This window comes from Heptranchias perlo, chromosome 6 (genome assembly GCF_035084215.1).
Source record: "Heptranchias perlo isolate sHepPer1 chromosome 6, sHepPer1.hap1, whole genome shotgun sequence".
Classification (NCBI taxonomy): domain Eukaryota; kingdom Metazoa; phylum Chordata; class Chondrichthyes; order Hexanchiformes; family Hexanchidae; genus Heptranchias; species Heptranchias perlo.
The window spans coordinates 69,849,940-69,875,554 of record NC_090330.1 but is presented as its reverse complement, the minus strand read 5'-3'; the positions used below and the strand labels follow the sequence as shown (position 1 = coordinate 69,875,554).

The window sequence follows — 25,615 nt, the reverse complement described above, 5'->3', positions numbered from 1 at the left end:
GATCCCATGGCACAATTCAAAGAAGAGCAGGGGCGTTCTCTCCGGTGACTTGGCCAATACTTATCCATCAAACAACAGTATTAAAACAGATTATCAAGTCATTACCTCATTGTTGTTTGTGGGACTATTCTGAGCGCAAACTGGCTGCTGCATTTCCCTACATTACAACAGTGATTTCAAAAGTACTTCATTGGCTATAAAGCGCTTTGGGATGGCCTGAGGTTGTGAAAGGCAGGTTGTAAATGCAGATTCTTTCTTTATAATACAACAATGTTTTCACTTTATTTTTAGACCAGTTTCTTTCTCTACATCTCCCCAGTACAGGAACCACGTACTGCCTTCAGCCTGCCTGTGCTCTGGAATTCTCCAAAAAATCCATGCCAAATTGATCAGTCAATACAAGACATTTTGCAGGACAAACGAACATAAGTTTTTCTTCTCCAAGCTTTGGTGTTCTCCCAGAACATCATGATTCAGTGGCTCAGATGAAACCAGTTCCCAATAGTGGCATGCATGTATAACAAGGGAGCTACAGGGCTAGAATCTGCATGCACTCAGTTATGGAACACCTGCACTAATGTATGCAATTTGGTTAGCTGAATGAGGATACATGGGGAGCTGCAAATATTTTGCGTATCAGGGTATAGTGTCCTTTTAGACACTAGACGGGTGCTAATCACTTTGAGTAACAACCTAACTACATTCCTCAAAAATTCCTTTTCTTTAAACATGTCTACATCAAATCGAACAAGCACCCTAAGAAGAATCCTAATAGTACAGATCTACACACTTTTGCTGACATTCTGCTTATAGCGACAAAAAACTGAAGCCCCAGTCCCTTCTCTGCATATTAATACCAAATATTTACCGTGTGTTTTGACATTAACATAAACTTTGGCATGCTTAATTTGACAATTTTTTTTGAAAAAGTCCCTAACAGTATTAAAGGCCTTCTTTTATTCGTTTATGTTAACAGGCTGTTATCTTCATGAGTTTGTATTTTTTTGCATTACAGATCAGATTTATTTGATAGTGGTGGAGAGTGAGAGAGGCAGTAAGAGAAACCACTTTAATCTGCTTCTCAAGTTATCTGAATTATTAAACTCTTGGACTTAATTTTTTTTTTCTGATACTTATTTCTGCTCTCCCTCCCTTCTTTTTTCAGGTCATTAGAGCAAAGTATTTGAGTTGTAGTCTTCTAAAGTTGGCTTCAGTCATGTCCTAGTGTTGAGGAAAGTACTGGATCACACTGCCTTGTAGCAGGGGACGGTAGGGACTCTTTCCCTTTCTCTCTCTCTCTTTCTTTCATTCATTTTATCCCTCCTTCTCCCTTCTCTCTGTGTCCTTTACCCTTTCATCTCCATTCCACAGGGGCCAGGTAAGTGTCCAGAGTTACACCTATCCCACAGCGGCCACTGCCATCAGCTTGTGGACCGGCGAAAGTGATGTCTGGTGTTTGTTTCCTCTTCCTCCATGATGTATGAAAGGCATGCTAGGGTGATCAGCCAGCAAAGCCTGATTGGCCATACCAGCCAAAATGCCAACCATATTTGCAGACAGTGTCGTGCTTTCTTGGTAATGACTATCAGGAACGGTCTTCACGGATTCTGGGTTACCAGACAGCTAAATGCAAAGCTGTGTCATATGCTGTAAGGGCACCTGCTGCATCACACCTGCTTCCACCTCCTTTCATGCATGCTGACTTATGGGGATGGTGCCATTGAGTGGCACAGAGGAAATCCTTCCTCACAACCATTTCATGCAGCACCACCTCTACTTCAGCAGGGTTTTAGATGATGGGTTGCTTCGTCACTTGTCTGCAGGCTCCTGGCTCTACTTTTGCATTTCCTTTTCTTTAATTACCCGCCCCTTTAGCCTTGGCAAAGGCTGGTAATGGGTTGAGGTACCTTTTCAGCTATCCCTCCCCCTCCATTTTAAGGTTTGTTTTTGTGCTTATCAAACTGAGGGATGCTTTGAATGGTACAGTCATCAGTTCAGGCACACAGTGTCAGCATCAAGCGCTCCCAGTTCAGGTACAGCCCAGCCAGATGCAAAGTAAATCTGTCCTAAACTCTGTCCCAACAATGGACATCAGCCCCAACCTCAAAAGACAAACTTCCTACTGCACCAGTGACATTTTTTCAATCTCCTACACCACCTATCCTGTGGCCTCTTAGTGAGATTACTAGTTAGTGGCAAACTAGGGACAGTGTAGTGCTATTGGCCCACGTCTAATAGAACTGGGGTGAGACTGCACAAACTCCTTTTACAAAGGGCAATTACAGTCAGTAGATAGGGGAGGCTTTCATCCCATCAGCCTGACTAAATTTGAACAGATACCCTAAGAGGAGAGGCCAGGTTTTAATACACAGTGTCACCCACTTTTTGAGTCTTTTTAAAGGCTTTCAGGATTTGTGTGATCCTTTTGTGACACTTCCATTTAATTGTCCCCATCTCTCTCAATTTTACTGATACCTATTTTCCTACTTTCACCACTAGTGTACCTTTCCAAATCTGCACCTGGATCTGTGAACAACTGTGTAAATGGTTTGACTCATGAAGTTTGAGCATTATTAGCACATTACCATGTTGGCCAAATTAGAATTGACTTACACCAGTACATAAAAATCAGCCCCAAGTAGCAGAAATGTGTATCTGAATCAGCAATCTGAATGAAAGCAATGGCAAGCTATTAACTGTATGCCTATTGATAAATTATCCCCCTGCAAAAAGGTAAGCATGGCAATTCAAAATAAGTCAAATGTATGTAGAGACATCCAAATGTGGTGCTGTCACTAGGGTTTCAGTAAAGCGTAATGGACACATTTAAAATTTTCACACTGAAAAACATCCAGCAGTACAGATCTGTCTTCAAACCTCAGCTATGCATGGAGAGAATAGCTTGAACTATGTAACACCAAGCTGAAGAACTGGAAGGAATAACTTGGGATGACTTAGAAGCGTATTGGCACATTAAAACAAAGGCTTCAGTGTATTTTTTTTTCTTATAGTGCATTGGTACCTATATCCTAAGCTAATAAAATTATAATTATGATTTTGAACTAGTAAAGGATCTAATTTTTAAAAAAGCATCAGCAACAACCAGGCTTTCGTACTTTACCTCATAAAATTAATTTGTACTACTTTGGTTATTTGGATACTATTTCTAAAATCTTTTGAATAAAAGTGCATTATTTGGCATTTTCTGAATGGTGCAAATTTAGCACAAAATGTTAGGGGCAAGTTAATAATCATACATGCACAAAACTGAATTCCATAGCATACCAATTTTAAAAAAATCTTCCAATGGAGTCTGGGAGGAACATAATCATATTTTTGTATCTTTAACAAGCCAGATTCATAAAACAAAGTCTGCAACTTATTTCAATAAAGTCCAAGAGTCTCATGAAATTCCAGTCCTTATATATTTAATAGCTCACTACAGACAAGGATTGTTCCCATGGATTGGAGGGAGGCTAATGAAGTACCAATGTTCAAAAAAGGAAAACAAGCCAGAACTGAGAAATTATAGGCCCATTAGCTTAACTTCAATTATTGGAAAGTCATTAGAAGGCATCATGAGAGATACCCTGTATAACCACCTGGATAAAGCAGGCATTATTAGAGACACTCAACAAGGCTTCTGGAAAAGAAAGTCATGTCTTGCCATGTTGACCGAATTTTTTGAGGAGGTAACTCGGTGGGATGAACGTAGCCCTGTCAACATTTGAACTTTCAGATATTTCTTGACAAGGTGCCACACAATAGGTTACTTCATAAGACAGAGTCCTGTGCGATCAGAGGGCAGATCCTGGATTGGATAGGGAAATGGTTGAGTTCCCATAAGCAGAGTGCTGTTATTAATGAGAGAGGTTCTGAATGGAGCTCAGCTATTATTGGAGTACCGGAGAGATCTGCGTTAGGTCCACTGTTCTTCATATTAATGATCTAGATGAAGGTATTGTGAGCACCCCCACAAGTTCGTCGATGATACAAAGCTTTGTGATAAGTGTTAGAATCCTTGATGAGGAAAATAAACTACAATCTGATCTAGATGGGATTGGAGAACGAGCCTGCATCTGGCAGATGTCATTTAATGTAGATAAATACAGTGTCATGCAAGTGGGTAGGGCTAACATCAAGCATATATACACCATGCTTGGTACAGAATTAAAATCTGTCGAGCGGGAAAGGGTCCTAGGAGTTATAGTACGAGTCTCTGAAGGTGCACGACTAGTGCCGAGAAGCTATTCCAAAGGTTAATAGAGTATTAGGATATATAGCAAGGATGATCCAGCATAAAACAAGTACCACCAGTGTCCTTGTACAAGTCACTGATTAGGCCTCTGGAAAACTGTGTCTCGTTTTGGTCCCCTCACATGGTGCGTGATATATAGCCCTTGGAAAAGGTTCAATGAATGGCCACTAGAATGATCCCTAGTTTAAAAACCCTTAGTTATCATGATAGGCTTGGAGAGCTGGGTGGTCTTACTCTTAAAAAAAAAGCGCATAGATTTCAGGATCATTTAATTTCAGTATTTAAAATGATGAACAAAGTCTGTGTGGACAGATAGATAGATTAGGGAAACCGAGGGGTCATGCGTATAAGCTAAGCATAGAACCAGGTTAGATGCCAGAAGGTTTTTCTTTACACAGAGGATTATCGGCACTTGGAATACGTTATTGGCTCTTGTTGTGAGTGGGGATTCACTGCCACAGTTCAAAAAGGAGCTGGACGAGTTCTTTGCTATGGCTAATATTACTGAATCATAGAGAATTTACGGCACAGAAGGCCATTCGGCTCATCGTGTCCGCTCCGGCTGAGAAACGAGCCATCCAGCTTAATCCCACTTTCCCGCATTTGGTCCGTAGCCCTGCAGGCCACGGCTCTTCAGGCGCACATCCAGGTATTTTTTAAATGAGTTGAGGGTTTCTGCCTCTACCATCCTCTGATAGTCAGCTCCAGATCCCCACCACCCTCTGGGTGAAATTTTTTTTCCTCATTTCCGCTCTAATCCTTCTTCCAATCACTTTAAATCTATGCCCCCTGGTTATTGGCCCCTCTGCTAAGGGAAATAGGTCCTTCATATCCACTCTATCTAGGTCTTTTGTACACCTCAATCAAATCACCCCTCAGCCTCCTGTGTTCCAAGAAAAACAACCCCAGCCAATCCAATCTGTCATCACAGCTAAAATTCTCCAGTCTTGGCAACATCCTCGTAAATCTCCTCTGCACCCACTCTAGTGCAATTACATCCTTCCTGTAATGTGGTGACCAGAACTGTGGGCAGTACTCAAGCTGTATAAAACTAATGTTTTATACAGTTCCAGCATAACATCCCTTCCTTTATATTCTATGCCTTGGCTAATGAAGGAAAGCATTCCATATGCCTTCTTAACCACCTTATCTACCTGTCCTGCTACGTTCAGGGATCTGTGGGCATGCACTCCAAGGTCTCTCACTTCCTCTACACCTATCAGTATCCTCCCTGCATACAAAAGTTAGATGGAGATATTGGGTACATAACTCATGGTCACTGTGAGCTCCTGAACTTGTTTTGATTGCCTTAGGACACGGAGAAGAATTTCTCAGATTTTTCCCCCCTGTATTGGTCTAAGATTTTTAAATGTTTTTTTGCCTCTCCCATGAGATTACACAACTGCTGGAGGGAGTGACTGCTTAGTTGCGTCATGATTGTTTGTGACAGGCTTGATTGGCCAGCCAGTCTTTTCCTCTCCATTTTTTCGTATGTTTAAGGATTCACAAGGTACTGAAGTGATAAGCTGGTGTTTGGAGTGCAGAATATTTGATACGTAAAATGTCCAACACGCATACTTTTTAAAGTCCTTTATAGGAAAAGAAGCCTGGAGGATTTCCTGGATTTGACACAATCCTCCAAATTAATTTTTAGATTATTGCAATACATTACAACCACGTAAACTAGCAGGTGCGAGCATATCTACTTTCTGAAAGAACTTTTCTCCTACAGTCGCACTTTGCTTCTGAGTCAGGTTGGGTGCTAACTCTAGATTTACAATATCAAAATTTAGCATTGGTGTGAGATGTGGTACTGTTGTAGTGTGAATGCTTGCTGGATGGCTGCCTGCCATTTTGGCTGGGGATCGGTGCGAAGGGCCCAAAAGGAAGGGAGAAAACCAAGTCAATTTAATTTGCTGGACACCTACAATTTTGTTTTGTCAATTGCAAGTGCTCACAGAAATCTTCCCTTGTTTTTCCCAATCCTGGTGCTATGCTGAGAGGATGTTTCCCCTTGTGGGAGAGACTAGAGCTAGGGGCCACAGTTTAAAAATAAGGGGTCTCCCATTTAAGATGGAGATGTGGAGAATTTTTTTCTCTGAGGGGGTCATGAGTTTGTGGAACTACGCCAGAGAGGTGGAGGCTCGGTCATTGAATATTTTTAAGGCTGAGAATCAAATGTTATAGCGGGTAGACGGGAAAGTAGGATTGAGGTCACAGTCAGATCAGCCACGATCTTATCAAATGGCAGAGCAGGCTCGAGGGGCCGAATGGCCTACTCCTGCTCTTAATTCGTATGTTCTGTGCTGTGGCACTTAGCCTTTCGCCTTGGATTCTTAATTTAAAAATAAATGTGCATGGAGAATTCTTTACAATGCAATTACTTCTCCAAATCTCATTTCCGAATCCATGACCTAATGATGGGCCACCCATCAATTTAAATTATGTCCCTGGAAACCACATAGTGGAATCCTTGATTCACAATGGCTAAAGCTACCAAAACCTAGGCTAAGTGTTAGAATAGCATCATTATCTAAGTCTCAGGTCAACTCAGTCATGAGACTGTGGATTCAAACCCCACTGCAGAACTTGATGTAATCTAGGCTGCCACTTTAGTGCAGTACTAAGGGAGTGATATACTGTGGAAAGTGTTCAGATCCAATGGCACTATTCAAAGAGGAGCAGAAGGGGGGTTCTTCTAGCCAACACATATCCCTCAACCAACACCACCAAAACAGATTAACTGGTCATTTATCTCACTACTGTTTGTGGGACGTTGCTCTGAACAAATTGGATGCTGCATTTACCTACATAATAATAGAGATTACACTTCAAAGTAATTCATGGCTGTAAGCACTTTAGGACATCCTGAGGACGCGAACAGTTTTATGTAAATACAAGTTCTTCTTTCTATTTATGGTTCCAGCTTAAAAATGAACAAACTAGTGCATGACAATATAACCACAGAAGCAGGTCTCAAAATTGGAACTAGACCAATTTGTTTCAAACTATGCAGCTAGGAGTTATAGCTTCATGCTTTTTGAACTTTGGCCGTTGGCCAACATACAATGGCCCCAGCTTTTGAGGCACTGGCATTCACTGGTAAGACTGTATAGACAGTGGGATGCGATAAACAACATTACTAATTATGGTAGAACTTCAGCACTGTTTCTCAACTCTCAAACGCCAGAAGCAGCAGTACTTTTTGAAGAGGCAATGTTGCTTTGGCCACCTAGCCTAAAATCTGGATGACAACTCCCTCCCTTCTCCCCACAAAGCTTCAAGTTAACATTCCATAAACGTTTGCACCTGGAACTAGGAAATGTTTTAAATTCTAGGAGGGTACAAAAAAGCAAAATGTCGACTCAAAGTTATGTTGGTACAAGGTTGCCCAGAAGCAACCTGCCTGCACCTTCAAGGAAATTTACACATTGTGGCAAGAAGAGTAAAAGCAAGAGAGAAAATCAAATACACGTTTTAATTTTGACACTCCTAAAACCATGGTAATGAAAACATACCAGATTAATAGTTCAGTTTACAACTCTCAAACTGTTAGGCATTACCATGCTGTGCCAACCAGTTATTTTGGTAAATGTGTTAAATTGATAACAGAAAATGAACAGATCCCTTGGAGACACCTTGGGCTCTATTTTAGCACCCGCAATCGGGTGCGTTCCTGGCGGGGGGCTTCGAAAATCGGGGATTCCCAGGGCGGGTCGGGAGCCCGGCTCCAACCCGCCCACTTCCGGGTTTCCCACAGACGCGCTGACATGCGCGCGCAGCCGCTGCATGTGGGATCCCGCCGGCAATTAAAGCCGGCGGGGTGCCACTTAAGCTATTTATTTTGGTATTTCAGGTCGTTTTACAGACCTGATTAACGAGATATTTTAGGAGGGTTGGGATTTTACAAACAACTGGGACTGTTTCCCGTACTGGGGGAAACGCTCCCAGTTGAAATGGACGTGTTGCAGCGGTCAGCCTGTGGCAGCTGCAAAGGTCCATTTGACAGGTTGGGCGAGGGGGGGGGGGGGGGGAGGGAGACCCTCACTCATTGCAGGAGGCCACTCTGTCACTTTGGACAAAGTTTGGCCTCCACCACCTTCATCCTAACAAGAAAATTCACCAACTTGCACACTTACCCCGGGGTCCAGAGACATGTACCTACCTTGTGGACCCCCTCAGATGTACATCTTCCAGATGGGGGCCGCCATAGCTGCAGTCATGACTTCCTTGGAGGGCGAACAGCATCACCAGCCTCGCCGTCCACCTCTGACACGTGCTGTGACACATCCAACTGCACAGCAAGAGAGATGGCAGCCGCAGAGAGAGATGCGTCGCAGAGGGCACTACCCTCTGGGTCCACAGACCGAGGCTCAGCTTCCTGGACCTCTCTGAGCAGCAGTGCACACGGAGGCTCAGAGTCACTCGACATGTAGTCGTGGACATCTGCAGCCTCCTTCATGCTGAGCTGCTCCCGGCTGGCCCGAGCACCATCTTCTTACCTGTCGCTGTCAAAGTCACCACTGCCCTCAACAACTTCTCCTCCGCATCCTTCCAGGGTGCCACCGGGGACATCGCCGACGTGTCTCAGCCGTCTGCACAAAAGAGCCCTGCAAATACACCTATACCCACTCTGCATTGACACAATGGGTGTCATCAGTTGTGGTTCTTCATTGTGATCCTCAGGAAAGGGCATTATTGCACAAACTAGACAAGATTCGCAAAGGCGTGGCAGTAGTGGTGCCAATATAATATGTAATGTGAGTTGATCAGAAATTAAATATAAGTAAAAACCATGACAAACCCTCAAACATCCTTGTGCATCCCCTTCATGCTCACGACACGTTACGCCTTACGCTTCCTACTGCACGTATGTGATGCATGCCCTGTGGCTGCAGCACAGGTAGTGGCAGGTTGAGTGAGGCTGACCGTGAAAGAGATGCATGAGAGGGTGAGAATGAGATTGAGCCATGAGATTGTATGAGGATTGGGTTGAGTGGTAGTGGCGGGTTGAGTACTGGCGAGGTGAGTAAGTGCAGGTAAGATGAGGATGAGGTCTGAGTGGGTGTGAGGGGTGATGTGACAGAGTAGTGTTGGCAGTGCAGAAGAAGGTGTGGGATGGGCCGGTGATGTGGCAGACGGAGTGTAGGGGAATGAGTAAGTGTACTCACTTTGGCTGACTTACTTAGGTCATTGCAGCTCCTCCTGCACCATATGCAGTGCGCGATACGTTGGTGGTGCAGGTGACCTCCTCTGCCACCTCGAGCCAGGCCTTCTTGGTGGCAGAGGCAGGCCGCTTCCGCCTGCCGGCCGGGGGGAAAATCTCTGTCCTCCCCCTCCTCCTCACCCCATCCAGTAAGAGCTGGAGTGAGGCATCGTTAAACCTGGGTGCAGCCTTCCCCCTGGGCTGCTCCATGCTGTAATTTTTCCTATTTCTTGCAGCATCAGTCAGTGGAGGACTGCCCCTTTAAATAGAGCTCCTCCAGCTGACAGACCTTACTGCGCATGTGCAGTCCACCCGCCGCGCAGCTCAGCAGCGGGGGACCCGGAACAAGAGGCAAGTGGATCCAATTAGCCTGCGATTGCGTTCGGGGCAGACTGATGTCACTGGGCACGTTACCCACGGGCCCAATCGCCCCCCCCCCACCGCGAGCCCACCACCCTGGTAATATCGGGCCCCTGATCACTGAAGAAATAAGCAATGCGAATATTAAAGGTCAATCTATTATGATTGCAAAACACAACTACATTTCAAAATACTTCCAAAATCGATGTATTTATTTTAACTTTTTGAATATTAAACTTTTGAGCTTCAAGAAAATGGATGATGTCTGAAGTAATTTAGGATTTTATCCACACACATGCTGAATACTTGTTACTACCAAAATAAACCTGATTACTGTGCTAATACTCTGCCAAAAGTAGCATGCATGATATAAGTTAAATGTCAGTTCTATAGCTCAGTTTATATAGCCCCAAAACAGTAATCATGTTTAATACCATTGTTCATAAATGTCATACACACATGCAACTAATACTCCAGCGTATGAATTGAAATTCCATTTAATGGAGCCCTATCGCTAAAATATCTAATTCCTGTGTTGGTACTTCATCTAACCTTATCTGCATATCCTTCTATTCCTTTCTCCCTGATGTACTTAGCAAGCTATTCCTTAAAGGTATCTACACTATTCACCTCCTCAACTACTCCATGTGATAGCAAGTTCAACATTCTAACCACTCTATGGGTAAAGAAGTTTCTCCTGAATTCTTCATTGGATTTATTAGTGACTATCTTATACTTATGGCCCCTGGTTTTGGACATCCCCATAAGTGGAAACATCTTATCTACGCCTGCACTATCAAACATCTTCATAATTTAAAAAAAACTCTATTAGGTCACCCTCAGCCTTCTCTTTTCCAAAGAGCCCCACAACCTGTTCAGTCTTTCCTGATTCATATAACCTCTCAGTTCTGGTATCATCGTTGTAAATTATTTTTGAACCTTCTCCAGTGTCGCTATATCCTTTTTGTAATAAGAGTCCAGAAATGTGCACAGTACTCCATGTTTGGTCTAAGGTTCGATACAACTTTAACATAACATCCCTGATTTTCAATTCTATCCCTCTAGAAATGAACCCTAGTGCTTTATTTGCATTTTTATGGCCTTGTTAACTTGCGTTGCTACCTTTAAATGATTTGTGAGTATGCACTCAATGATCCCTTTGCTCCTCTACCCCATTTAGACTCTTATTTTCCAATGAGTATGTGGCCTTCATATTCCTCCTACCAAAATGTACCACCTCACACTTATCTATATTGAAATTCATTTGCCATTTACACGCCCATTTTGCATGTTTATTAATGTCGTCTTGGATTTTGTCGCAGTCTTCCTCAGTTTAAACTATACCCATCAATTTAGAGTCATTCGCAAATATTGAAATTGTACTTCTGATTCCCAAGTTCAAATCGTTCATGTAAATGGTGAACAGCAGTGATCCCTGTGTAACACCACTTCCCACTTTCTGCCAGTCTGAGTAACTATCTTTAACCCTTACTCTCTGTTTTCTAGCCATTGCGCTACTGTCCCGACTCCACATGCTCTGACCATAGCCATGAGTCTACTATGCGGATACCTTATAGAAGGCCTTTTGAAAAACCAAGTACGTTACATCTACTACAATACCCTTGTCTACTCTTTCTGTTACTTCTTCAAAGAATTCAATAAGTTTGGTCAAGCATGACCTTTCCTTTTGAAATCCGTGTTGATTATTCTTACATCTTTGAGTAAAGATTCCATTATCTTTCCTACCACTGAAGTTCAGTTCAATGAAGTCTCATTTCAAGGATTTCATTTCGACATCGTTCACCTGAGGAAGGAGGAAGCCTCCGAAAGCTTGTGAATTTAAAATAAAATTGCTGGACTATAACTTGGTGTTGTAAAATTGTTTACAATTGTCAACCCCAGTCCATCACCGGCATCTCCACATCATGACCACTGAAGTTAAGACAACTGGTCTAGTTTCCTGGACTTGCTCTATTTCCCTTTTTAAATATAGGAATAACATTAGCTGTCCTCCAGTGTTCTGGCACTATACCATTTTCTAATGAATTTTTATAAATATTTAATAATGCCTCTACTAACTCTCCCCTAGCTTCTTTTAGTATGCGTGGATGTAATCCATCATAGACCAGGGATTTTATCCTCTCTAAGTTTAACTAGTTTATTAATTATCTTCCTCCTTTCTATCTTAAATGTCTTGATATCTTTTTTGATCATTTCTTCTAATGTCGTGTCCACACCATTAATCCCCCTGCTAAATACGGAGGCAAACTAATTATTCAATATTTCTGCCATTTCGCTGTCATTACCTGTGAGTTTATCTTGTGCAGTCCTTAGTGGCCCTATCCCTATCCTGATTTTCCTTTTATTTATTTTGCTATTTCTTTTTATATTCCTTGATAATTTAATTTCATAGTTCCTCTTTGCCTTCCTAATTGTTTTTTGACTTCTATAATATCTGGGAGTTTTTTTTATATAAACAATACCCACATTGGAATTATCTTTTAAATTATCTGCTAGAGCTTTTAAAGCTGGAATGAGACCACCAACAATACACAGCTCACTAACGTTTCTTTTTTGTATTCTCATCATTATTCCCAGGTATTGCTGCACTATACGAATAAACCTCAAAATTTGGGGACTCGATTATTCAAATTTTTCCTTATCCACTGGGGCTAGGAATGACCCCCGCATGTGTGGCATTTAATGGAGTACACTGCGCTGTAATCATTAGCGTTAAAATGTTGTTCCTGCATTCTAGTACAGGTAAAGGTTCAGTTTGAATAAAAAAATGAAGTGCACTTTCATAGAAACATACAGGAGGCCATTCGGCCCATCGTGCCTGTGCCGGCTCTTTGAAAAAGCTGTCCAATTTAGTCCCACACCCCAGCTTTTTCCCCATAACCCTGCAAATTATTCCTCTCTAAGTACACGTCCAATTGCCTTTTGAAAGTTCCTATGGAATCTGCTTCCACCACCCTTTCAGGTAGTGCGTTTCAGATCTTAACAACCCTGTGTGTGGAAAAAAATTCTCATTTCCCCTCTAATTCTTTTGCCAATTATTTCAAATCTATGACTTCTGGTTACTGACCAACTTGATAATATCATAGTATGGTACAGCAAAGGAGGCCATTTGGCCCATCGTGTCTGTGCCAGCTCTTTGAAAGAGCTATCCAATTAGTCCCAATCCCCTGCTCTTTCCCCATAGCCCTGTAAATTTTTTCCCTTCAATTATTTATCCAATTCTCCTCTGAAAGTTACTATTGAATCTGCTTCCACTACCCTCAAGGCAGTGCAATCCAGATCATACAACTCGCTGCATAAAAAAATGTTTCCTCATGTCGCCGTGGCTCTTTTGCCGATCACTGTAAATCTGTGTCCTTTGGTTGCCATTGGAAACAGTTTCTCCATATTTACTTATCAAAACCATTCATGATTTTGAACACCTCTATCAAATCTCCCCATAACCTTCTCTGTTCTAAGGAGAACAACCCCAGCTTCTCCAATCTCTCCACATAACTGAAGTCTCTCATCCCTGGCACCATTCTAGTAAATCTCTTCTACACCGTCTCCAAAGCCTTGACATCCTTCCTAAAATGCAGTGCCCACAATTGAACACAACACTCCAGCTGAGGCCTAAACAATGTTTTACAAAGGTTTAGCATAACATCCTTGCTTTTATACTCTATGCTTCTATTAATAAAGCCATGGATCCCATATGCTTTTTAAACATACGCTTCTCAACTTGTCATGCCACCTTCAAAGATTTGTGTACATAGGTCGCTTTGTTCCTGCACTCCCTTTAAAATTGTACCATTTAGTTTATATTGCCTCTTCTCATTCTTCCTACCAAAATGAATCACTTTACAGCGTTAAATTTCATCCGCCATACGGTCTGCCCATTTCACCAGTCTGTCTATGTCCTCCTGACGTCTGTTACTATCTTCCACATTGTTTACTACATTTCTGAGTTTCATGTCATCTACAAATTTTGAAATTATACACTGTATACCTAAGTCATGATCATTAATATATATCAAAATGAGCAATGGTCCTAATATTAACCCCTGGGGAACATCGCTATATACCTTCCTCCAGTCTGAAAAACAATCGTTCACCACTACTCTCGGTTTTCTGTCCTTTAGCCAATTTTGTATCCACAATGCTACTGTCCCTTTAATCTCACGGGCTTCAATTTTGCCAACAAGGCTATTATGTGAGACTTTATCAAATGTCTTTTGAAAGTCCATATACACATCAACCGCATTACCCTCATCAACCCTCTCCATTACTTCAACAAAGAACTCAATCAAGTTAGATAAACATGATTTTCCATTAACAAATCCATGCTGACTTTCATTTATTAGCCCGTACTTTCCCAAGTGCCAATTAATTTTGTCCTGGATTGTTGTCTCTAAAAGTTTCCCCACCACCGACGTTCGGCTGACTGGCCTGTAATTACCAGATTTATTTGTCTCTACTTTTTGAACAGGGGTGTAATATTTGCAATCCTCCAGTTCTCTGGTACCATCCCCATATCTAAAGAGGATTGGAAGATTGTGGCCAGAGCCTCCTCAATTTCCACCCTTGCTTCCCTCAGTAATCTAGTATGCATCCCATCTGGACTGGGTGACTTTTCTACTTTGAGTACCTCCTCTTTATCTATTTTTATGCTATCCAATATCGCTATTACCTCTTCCTTTACTGCTACAATGGCAGCATCCTCTTCTCCAGTGAAGACAGAGGGAACAGTTTCTATTTGCTCTATCAAAACCTCTCATTATACTGAATACGTCTACCAAGTCTCCCCTTAACCTTCTCTGCTCTGAGAACAATCCCACCTTCTCCAATCTCTCCACATAACTAAAGTTCCTCATCCCTGGTATCATCCTGATAAACCTCCTCTGTACCCTCTCCAAGGCCTTGATATCTTTCCTAAGGTGTGGTGCCCAGGATTGTACACAATACTCCAGCTGAGATCTGACCAGTGATTTGTAAAGGTTTAGCATGACCTCCTTGTTTTAGTATTCAATGCCCCTATTTACAAAGCCAAGTATCCCATACGCTTTCTTAACTGCCTTATCAACTTGCCCTGCCACCTTCAAACATTTGTGAATAAGCACCCCCAGGTCCCTCTGCTCTTGCAACCATCGTCAAAATAGTACCATTTACATTATACTGCCGCTCCATGTTGTTCCTCCCAAAGTGCATCACTTCACACTTATCCACATTAAATTGCACCTGCCACGTGCCTGCCAATTTCACTAGTCCATGTCCTCCTGAAGTCTGCTATTTACCACGTTGCCATTCGCAAACTTCGAAATTGCACTCCCTATACTTTCAGTGAGAAAACAGTGCTGGAAAAATATTTGAACACTTTCAAACATTAGCTCTGGCAATAATTTATGAAATGGGGTTTTGGTGTTAGCGTGCTGGAATCTAAATGCCCGGCACCCTAAAATGTTATGACAGGTCTGTGCCTGAAACATTTACATCGAGTTTCTGACCTTAGTTATGTCATCATGGGAGCATCTCTGACAGCTGTTCAGTGTACAGTAATCTGAACAAAATATCAGACAGAATGAACTTGCACTGATATTGTGCAGATACTGTTGTAATGCAGACAAACATGGCAGTCAATTTGCATAAGCAAGGTCCCATAAACAGCAATGAAATAAATGACCAGGGAATTGGTTTTGGTGATATGATTAAAGGATAATTATTGGTAAGGACACCGGGAGAACATCCTTGCTCTTCTTCAAATAGTGTCAGCGGATCTTTTATGTCCACCTGAGAAGCTGCACCTGAACTAAAAACTTGTCTTTTTCCAATATATCACAAACACATACACATGAAGAAAATCTAAAAGGCAGTAGTCCTACATATATTTCATATTTTGAAGGTGTTAAACCAGTAACCCTAATCTAGCCTGCTTTCCAATTTCACCCAGTATACAGAGCAGCTCTTCAATGTACAACCTCCATCTCTTAACTGATCCATCTCACTCAGCACAAATACATATATTGGTAAGATGGTGGAATGCGCAAAAAAAAATTAAGATGGAATTCAATGGCATTAAGTCAGGTGGGATATTTTGGTAATAAACAATAACTATACTTTGAATGGGAAAAGGCTGGATGACATGGAAGGCCAAAGGGATTTGAGGGTTCAGATTCACAAGACATTAAAAGGAACACGTCAAGTGAATAAGGTCATAAAGAAGCTAATGGAATACTGGCAAGAGGTATAAAATATAAAATTCGAGATGTAATGGTGAATCTATATAAAACCTTAGTAAGACAACAGTTGGAATATTGTGTGCAGTTTTGGGCTCCATACTATGGGAAGGATGTTGAGGTAATAGAGAGTAGAGCACAGGTTTACTCAGATGATGTCTGGTATGAGGTAATACAAATACAAAGAAAGACCTGAAAAATTGGGACTGTTTTTGTTGGAACACAGGAGACTGCAGCGTAATTTGATAGAATCTTGTAATTTTAAACAGGTCTAAGATCAGCCATGATCTTATTGAATGGCAGAGCAAGCTCGAGGGGCCGTTTGGCCTACTCCTGCTCCTATTTCTTTTGTTCTTATGTCCTTAGAAGAAATGTGACAGAATAGGTAGAAACTGTTTCCAGTGGCTGAGGGGTCTAGAACGAGTGGATGTAGATAGATACAAGATTAAATGTAAGAGATTCAGGACAGAAAGCAGGAGAAACTTTTTTTTAAAAAAGAGGGTTGCGAGGCTATGGAATGCACTACTGACGTTGGTGTTTGAAGAAAAAACCATGTCAACATTTAATAGGTTAGACAGGCCGTTAAAGGAAAAGGGAATTAAGGGATGTGGGAACAGGGCAGGCACATGGGATTAGAACCAGTGCTTGTGTGGAAGATAAATAACATGTGCTGGTTAGGCCAAATGGTTCTGTGTTGTAATTTCTATATAATTCTACATAAGCTAATTGCTTACCCTTGAAATGGATGATCTGCTGATGGGGTTGAGAGAATAAAACAGACAGGGTTGCTGACTATCCCAATGAGACCACACTGGGCTGACATCTGCTTCTCAGTCCAGAAGCACTATTCTCCCCATGGAAACTGCCTCAGGAATTAATGACAGCGTAGTTCCTGACTGTACTATCTGTCTTATTCATAGTCATCAGATGAGCTTTTTCTGCCAGTTGGCTATTTGTAAGTGACTGTTTTTCATTAATAGTGCTCCTGGAAGCAGGAGGGAGAATTACTATTAGCACTTGGGCACCATGTAGCTAAAACAGCTGCATAAACCTCATATTGCGGTTCCCCCTATACAAAGCAGCAAGCACGGATAAGGGTTAAAGAAAACATCAGATTCGTGATAGATACAAGAACCAGAAAATATTTTATTTTCTCAACTTAGAACTGTAAATTTTTCTTACATACCGCTGTTAAGGGATGTGGTTTCAGTGACACCAATGTCAGACCAGCATGGCATTCAGACAAATTCAGGAATGATTCTCCCTCCATCCCCCCACTCTCCATTGTGCATTTATTACATTAGGGTGGTGGTATTTGTCCACTGATTTGCTTCCATGAAGAACGTTGGACCAGCTTTACTGCTTGAAGCTATAGCCCATTTTCGAGTTATAAAAAATGAGGGTGCGCCTACCACCACAGGTCCCTGGAAATGGGCACCTTATCCTTCTGGGGAGCTTCAATCATAAAGCAAAGATCAGCCACGTATCACTTGCAGCCACCTAAATTTGTCTCCAGATCAACTGTGAAAGCTAGCTGCAGTCTTTTTAATACATCCTTTATAGACTGCGATGTCTAAAACCATAAGGGCAGTTACTGCTATCAATCCAAAGCCGACATATAACACTGTCTAGAGCCAAGCATCTATAAGCCTTGCATTGGTTCGAATGATAAGAATCCCTGCCTCCTTGTTTTGTGATATTGGGGATGAACTTACCCAGCGTACAAAGACGTGAAAATGCTGTAGACAAAGGAAGGGAACAACTACTTCAGCAAAACTCTGAATTTTGATTTAAGTGAATGGGAGAACTCTGTTGATGGTTGACTCCCTCTGCATTGATCCCAAAGTTCTTTCAGTACAATTCTCATTCTGATGATAGTGTGCACACCCTTGAAATCTACTTCTACAGAAGGACAGCATCGGTAACTTGTATAATTTCTTAACCGACTCACTGACGTTTTTAGTAGCATTTTTTCAAAAACTATATTTCAGATCATTCGTATGGCTCAGTAGATAAATGCACCTCATGAAGCTCCACTAAGTTAAACAAACCAGGAACACCCCAAACTTACTACTCAGCTAAGGTAGTAGTGAGATTTGCTACAATTCTTCTAGGCATCCTGGTGGAGCCAGGGGAAGGAGGAAGAGAAGACAGAGAAAGAGCTTTATCCCTGATCATTGTTCAGCAATCCCTTTTCTAAGTGCATGTGAAAGCAGTGGGTGGATCAGCTTTGATAGCTCACATTATATTAGCCACCAAAATGCATAGTTGCTACTCTTAGGACTGTACTCCAAAAAAAGCTACCACCTTTGGGAGAGGGGGAGGGGAAGCAAAGGTAAGGAAAGAAAATGGAGGGAGATAAAACCAAAGGCTTACAGATAGATACAGTTCAAAGATAACACAATCCTTCATTTAGAATTATAGAAAGGTTACAGCACGGAAGGAGACTATTCGGCCCATCGAGTCTTCACCGGCTCTATGCAAGAGCAATCCAGCTAGTCCCACTCTCCCGCCCTATCCCCGTAGCCCTGCAAATTTTTTTCCTTTCAAATACTGATCAAGTTCCCTTTTGAAGGCCATGATTGAATCTGCCTCCACCACCCCTCGGGCAGTGCATTCAAGATTCTAACCACTCGTTATGTAAAAAAGTTTTTCCTCATGTCACCTTTGGTTCTTTTGCCAATCACCTTAAATCTATGTCCTCTGGCTCTTGACCCTTCCGCCAATGGGAACAGTTTCTCTCTATCTACTCTGTCTAGACCCTTCATGATTTTGAATACCTCCATCAAATCTCCTCGCAACCGTCTCTGTTCCAAGGAGAACGACCCCAGCTTCTCCAGTCTATCCACGTAACTGAAGTCCCTCATCCCTGGAATCATTCTAGTAAATCTCTTCTGCATGCTCTCTAAGGCCTTCACATCTTTCCTAAAGTGCGATGCCCAGAACTGGACACAATACTCCAGTTGTGGCCAAAGCAGTGTTTTATGAAGATTCATCATGACTTCCATACTTTTGTACTCTATGCCTCTATTTATAAACACAGGTTCCCATATGCTTTTTTAACCGCTTTCTCAACCTGCCCAGCCATCTTCAGCGATACATACACACATACCCCCAGATCTCCCTATTCCTGTACCCCTTTTAGAGTTGTGCCCTCTAGTTTATATTGCCTCTCCTTGTTCTTCCTACTGAAATATATCACTTCGCATTTTTCTGCGTTAAATTTCATCTGCCACATGCCTGCCCATGCCACCAGCCTGTCCCTATCCTCTTGAAGTCTATCACTATCCTCCTCACTGTTTACTATCCTTCCAAGTTTTGTGTCATCTGCAAGTTTGGAAATTGTGCCCTGTACACCCAAGTCCAAGTCATTAACATATATCAAGAAAAGCAGTGGTCCCAGCACTGACCCTCAGGGAATACCACTGTACACCTCCCTCCAGTCCGAAAAACAACCGCTCACCACTACTCCATGTTTCCTGTCACTTCGCCAATTCTGTATCCTTGTTGCTACTGCCCCCTTTATTCCATGGGCTGCAATTTTGATAAGCCTATCATTTTATCAAATGCCTTTTGAAAGTCCATATACACCACATCAACTGCATTGCCCGCACCTACCCTCTCTGTTACTTCATCAAAAAATTCTATCAAGTTAGTTAAACACGATTTGCCTTTAACAAATCTGTGCTAGCTTTCCCTAATCAATCCACACTCGTCCAAGTGACTGTTAATTCTGCCCCGGATTATCCTTTCTAAAAGTTCCCCCACCACTGAGGTTCAACTGACTGGCATATAGTTGCTGGGTTTATCCTTACATCCTTTTTCGAACAAGGGTGTGTAACATTTGCAATTCTCCAGTCCTCTGGCACCACCCCCATATCTACGGATGTTTGGAAGATTATGGCCAGTACCTCCGCAATTTCCACCCTTCCTTCCCTCAGCAACCTAGGATGTATCCTATCCGGATTGGGCGACTTATCTACTTTACCTTACCTAGCCTTTCAAGTACCGCTTCTTTATCAATTTTTAGCCCATCCAGTATCTTAACTATATCTTCCTTTACTGAGACTCTGGCAGCATCTTCTTCCTTGGTAAAGACAGATGCAAAGTACTCATTTCTAGCACATGAGTTTACTGGGTCAGTTAAAAATGACCAACAAATAGATGGGAAAACTTGAAATATGCTCACAAGCAATATGCAACTCTTTATTGCCATAATGTGCTTCCCTACTCTAGTAAATGATTTAAGAGCAACCAAAGCACTGGCTATAGCATTAGAAATAAATTAACACTAGGTTGTTAAATCACTGTAAGGCAACAATATAACTTGTGAAGAGATTGTAGCAAATTCACAAACATATTTACTATAGCAAATCCAGTTAATTTCAGATCATGTCTTGATAATGGATACATTTCAATTTTTAGAGAATATATACATATCCCTGTTTCTAATGTAGATATGCCTCCGCACTTGTGACTTGGTTATGTTTTTATTTTAGTTTGCCTTTTTTGCATATAGCCACAACTACACAGATAACATGCTGTATCATTTGTAAAAGATTAGATCATGACTGAAACCTCAGCGGTGTTTAACCTTCTCTCTGCCCCCCTCACCCCATATATTCCTGCACAACAATTGTTCTCCACGGACACCTATGGTTCCCATTATGCCTTGTTCAGTTTTAAATCCACCTCAATTTAATTAAGACAACATTTTTTAAAGCTGCCTGCTACACCTCATACCAAAATAATTACAGGATAGAAAAATCTTGAATAATGAACATCTTGTTCATTATTGCGTAATCAAGATGGGTGGGAGGAAGGAGACGAGGTGAGAAGCAATGGGTTAAGAACACTTCCTTTCACTTCTGGAACTTGAACTTAATCCATATCAAAGGGGTTATATGATCACTGAATGCAGCATTGAAAACTTAGGTGATGAGAATCCACAGCACTATAATGCCCACAATTCAACATTGATCAGCAATCTCAGAAGCTAGTGATAGACTATGTGGGAAATTTCAAACTAATACTGTAGAGGATGCAGTTCTAGCTTTATTGTAAGATACATTGGGGGGTAGTGTGGAACGAGATTTAACCTACAACTAATTTCCATTATATGTGACATGAGCTAGGATTGAATGACAGGCAAAGGGCAAGGACCGTTAGACTGGGAGGTATGGGAAGGGAGCACCAGATTATGGCTGGTGACAGTAAGATCGGGAAAATAGAGGGGTAAGAGGTAGTGGTAGGCTGTTGTCGCAAGTTAGGACTTACTTCTTTGTCTTCCTGTTCCTTGGTTGGCTGTGGGCCATATAATGTTAGCTGAAGGGGAGCTGAAAAAGTTTTCCCTTAAATCGAACAGAAAATTGAAACATGCACTTACAGTCATACAGACACAAACACTTTTGACAGATTCACACTCATTGTGTTTGCATGCACAGAAACTTCCTTTGCTTCCGATGCTTTAGTTCTCATAATTTGTTCCCCATTTTCACCCATTAGATCCATACACTTCACAATAAAGGAGGGGGTAGTAGATAAATTGGATAGGAAAAAAAAGATAAAGGAGGATGGGATGCATTCTAGGTTGTTAAGGGAAGTAAGGGTGAAAATTGCGGAGGCTCTGGTCACAATCTCCCATTCCTCCTTAGATATGGGAGTGGTGCCAGAGGACTGATGGATTGCATATGTTACACCCTTGTTCAAAAAAGGGGAGAGGGATAAACCCAGCAACTACAGGCATGTCAGCCTCACGTCAATGGTGAGGAAACGTTTAGAGACATTAATCCGGGACAAAATTAATTGGCACTTAGAAAAATGTGGGTGAATAACTGAAAACCAGCATGAATGTGTTAAAGGCAAATCGTGTTTGACTAACTTGATTGAGTTCTTTGATGAAGTAAGGAGAGGGTTGATTAGGGAAGTGCAGTTGATGTTGTGTATATGGACTTTCAGAAAGCATTTGATACGGTACCACAAAATAGACTTGTTAGCAAAATTGAAGGCCATGGGATTAAAGGGGCCGTGGCTGTGTGGATACGCAATTGGCTAAGTGACAGAAAGCAGAGTGTAGTGGTGAACAGTTGTTTTTCAGACTAGAGGGAAGTGTGTAGTGGGGTCCCCCAGGGGACTGTGCGACAGGGAAGAGTTGTGATGTGCTGCACAACTGACATTAGATTTGAACACTGATAGGATAATGAGTGAATATTATGAAATTTTGCTTGAATATCCCTGGAGGATCAGGAACTATTTATGGAGAATTATGACTGTGTAGACAGTACATGGTCTGAGAAAAAACTGAGCTTTAAGAACCAAACAACTTTTTTGCTCATTTCATGCTTAAACTCCATGTACAACTGGCATCTGTACCCCAAGATACGAGTATAGCCTTGAAATCAAGCTCTTGTATTAATCATAACAGTACTTGATCTCCCATACTATTGCTCAAACAAAACAAAAATTTGTGTCTAATTGTCTCCATTTCTTTCCCACTCTCTAATTGTTAGTCTCTCTGTTTGCCTGCCAATCTCTTTCTTTTGATGACTCTCTCATATTTTTCTTGTTGTGGTCTCTATCTTCATTCATCTCCCTCTAATTTCCCCCCCCCCACTTTAAGTTTCTCTTTGTCGCTTCCTCTGTGTGTCTCTCAATCTCACTATGTCTTTCAAACATTTTCCTTTACCGATGGACTCACTTTCTAACTCATTTCAAAAAGAAACAGTATGCAGTAAGATGGGAGGCAACAGGTTGGTTGGAGGCGGATACTGGGATCAGGCACAAGAGGCCAAGAGGAACTGCAACTTGTACAAGGGCGACATGAATGTGGCAGCTAGGATTGGGAGGGAATAAAGGTTCAGCTAGAAGTGGAGTGGGTAGGCGGGAGAAAGAAAGACAGACTTGCATTTATATAGCACCTTTCATGACCTCAGGACATCCCAAAGCACTTTACAGCCAATGAAGTTCTTTTATAAAGCTATAATGGGGGAAAGGAATACGATAGAGTGCGAAGGTTGGGTTTTTCTAGCATCGGGTGGGGATAAAGAGCTGAGGACTGGGGTCCAAGAGCACGGGGTGGGGGTTGTGGTCCTCCAATACAACAGCTAAACTTTTCTAGCTGCTCAGCGTACAGCAGCAATACTGGAAGTGAGTATGCAGGGAAAATTATGACTTACTGCCAGACCACTGCAGACATCCCCTCTCCCCAAGACTGCGCTCCGCTTAGAATTTAGACTCACAGCATGTGCAGTGCACAAACACAAATGCCGTTTTCAGAGCCCTAAATTCAGTACATAGATAGCATAGCCTGGCTGAGATGAAACAACTCATTTTGTATAAAATACTATTTTTTTTAAAATGAAGAATGCAGCGGGCATGCACATACAAACTAGCAACAGAAGGGCACTGACAGCTCATATACACAGAGGAGATCCCAGATATAAGCTGGAAGCTCTGGGTGCAGACTGGAACTCAAGGAGTAGGTCTGTGCAAGCTATTACAGGGATGTTAAAGAAACAACAGGCATGTAGAGAGATTTGAAATTTATTTTAACATCTATTTTAATATAGAAGTACTTTTGTATATAGTTTTGTGAGCAGCAGGTATTAGACAAGAATGATTTGCCAGAACACTATCACAGTCCCCATTTGGCCCCAACATGCCCGTATTAGCTTTTCAACTGGTGCTGTCTATTCCAATCCTATTTTACTGTGTTTTCAGCGTATTCTTTCATATTAATGTCACAAATATTTATATAATTCCCTTTTAAATGGCATTTATTGTCTCCACTCAGTTCTGACTTGCAAAAAAATGTTTAACTACCCCCTTCATCCTACTAGTGATAATCGAGTCTATGGGCCCTTCACCAACCAGTAGGAAATAATCTTTCACTAATCACCCCCTCGAAACCTTTCCTAATAACTTGCACAGTTGGTACAATATATAAATTAAGGATTAACGGCTTTCATGTCATCACTACAAGGTTAAACAGTGGTAATCTGCAACTGATTACTAGAAATAACAGTGATTACATACGACATAAACTGTAAGCAGTAAGCTGTTGCACACCATCTATTCCTGGTTTACTACAAATGCTTTCCCCAACACAGGTCAAATCAGACCTTCATCAAAAGAAAGGAGTTGGAGACTCCGAATTGTTTTTCTTTAATCATGAGGGAAAGGGCCCAGGCTGCCATTTTGGGTTGGCAACCAGGCGCAAGCCAGCAGCAAGGAGCCTCCGGATCAATAGCCAGCCTGAGCCCTAGGCCGCCTCTCAATTCGTCGCATAAGTCAGGCAGTGACCTCCCCCCTCCCTTAACTACAGGCCCCTCTCCAGCACGGAAGTCATTGGAAATCTCTCCTTTCTGAGCCCAGGATCATTTAAAAATCGAGGCCGAGGCCTTTGGACGAGAACCCGCTCCGCCCCCCCACATCCCATCCTTTCGGTGTAGGCCGTGGCGGATTATTAAGACGAGGCACGGGGCCTGCCTTCTCCCTTCCCTCCGTCACTCACATCTTGCGCTGCCGCTCCAGCTCTGCTTTCTTCTCCTCCTCCTCGCGCTTCTGCTTCTCGTCCAGGCTGCTCCTCTTGCTCAGGTTGCGGCCAAAGATGTCGATCCGCTCCGGGGTGGTGCGGCAGCGGGAGCGGGAACGCGACTCCCGGTTGGCCGCGTGCCGGCGGCTCTTCTTCTCCCGGGACTTGGAGCGTTTGCGCGGCCTCTCCTTGTCCCGTGAATGGGAGCGCGTCCGCCGCTTGCCGTGCTTGCTGCTCTTGGCGTGTTTGGAGCGCGACGAGCTGCGACTCCGCGACCTGCCCATCGCCGCCGCCGCGGCCCGATCCCGGGATGGGGTGGTAGGGTTGAAGAGAGAGAGAGGCGGGACCTATACAGCGCCGCCCTGACTGCCGATAACCGAGGAAGGGGCCCGTCCAACGACTCGAGGTTCCCGTGACGGCTTCCAACGCGCAGATTCCCCGAGGCCCCGAAGACGCCGCGGAAACAGTGACAAAATGGCGGTTCGGGTAAATATCGAAAAGGACCGCCGGCACCCGCTCCCACAATACACCGCGCCCCACCCACCTCTCGGGCGGCACCGGAAATAGCCGAACGCCTTCGGGGCAAACAGTCGAGTTCGAGCCCGGACTCGACGGTTGAAGCTCGGCTCAGGGACTAAAGGTGAAAGCAACAGGCATCGCCAAGGCTCAACAGAATAATAGAAAGAGTCCAGATAAAAACGCAGCATGTAGTGGTTAGCTGAGGGCAAGTATGTGTATTTTAAAAGCCTGAAAGTTCTATAGATTATTCACCCAGAAAAAAAAATTGCAGTTTTTCAACGGCAGCATCTAATCTTTTCTTGAGGTAGAAAAGCAGAGGTTTTTTACCTTTCCATGTACCAGTCACTTTATGTGAAGAACTTCCTGGCATAAGGGCTTCAATTTTCCCTTTTGCTACCTTGTGTCCCCTTCGCCCAAAACAACCACCTGCGTTCATACAGCATTGAATAGCGTAGATGCGCTGAGAAAGGAATATGCTGATAGGGTTGGATGAAGAGGAGTGGGAG

The 25,615-nt window shown here is 42.6% G+C and overlaps 1 protein-coding gene across 1 annotated transcript in view; it reads right to left on the bottom strand.

Moving 5' to 3' along the window:
- arglu1b (arginine and glutamate rich 1b) overlaps positions 1-25,112 on the bottom strand; it is a 35,818-nt gene extending 10,706 nt beyond the window's left edge. Inside the window, exon 1 of the mRNA XM_067986456.1 lies at positions 24,570-25,112. Within this exon, the coding sequence (XP_067842557.1) occupies positions 24,570-24,874 (305 nt within the window). The 5' untranslated portion in view covers positions 24,875-25,112. The remainder of the gene's footprint in view (positions 1-24,569) is intronic.
- Positions 25,113-25,615: the final 503 nt, after the last annotated feature.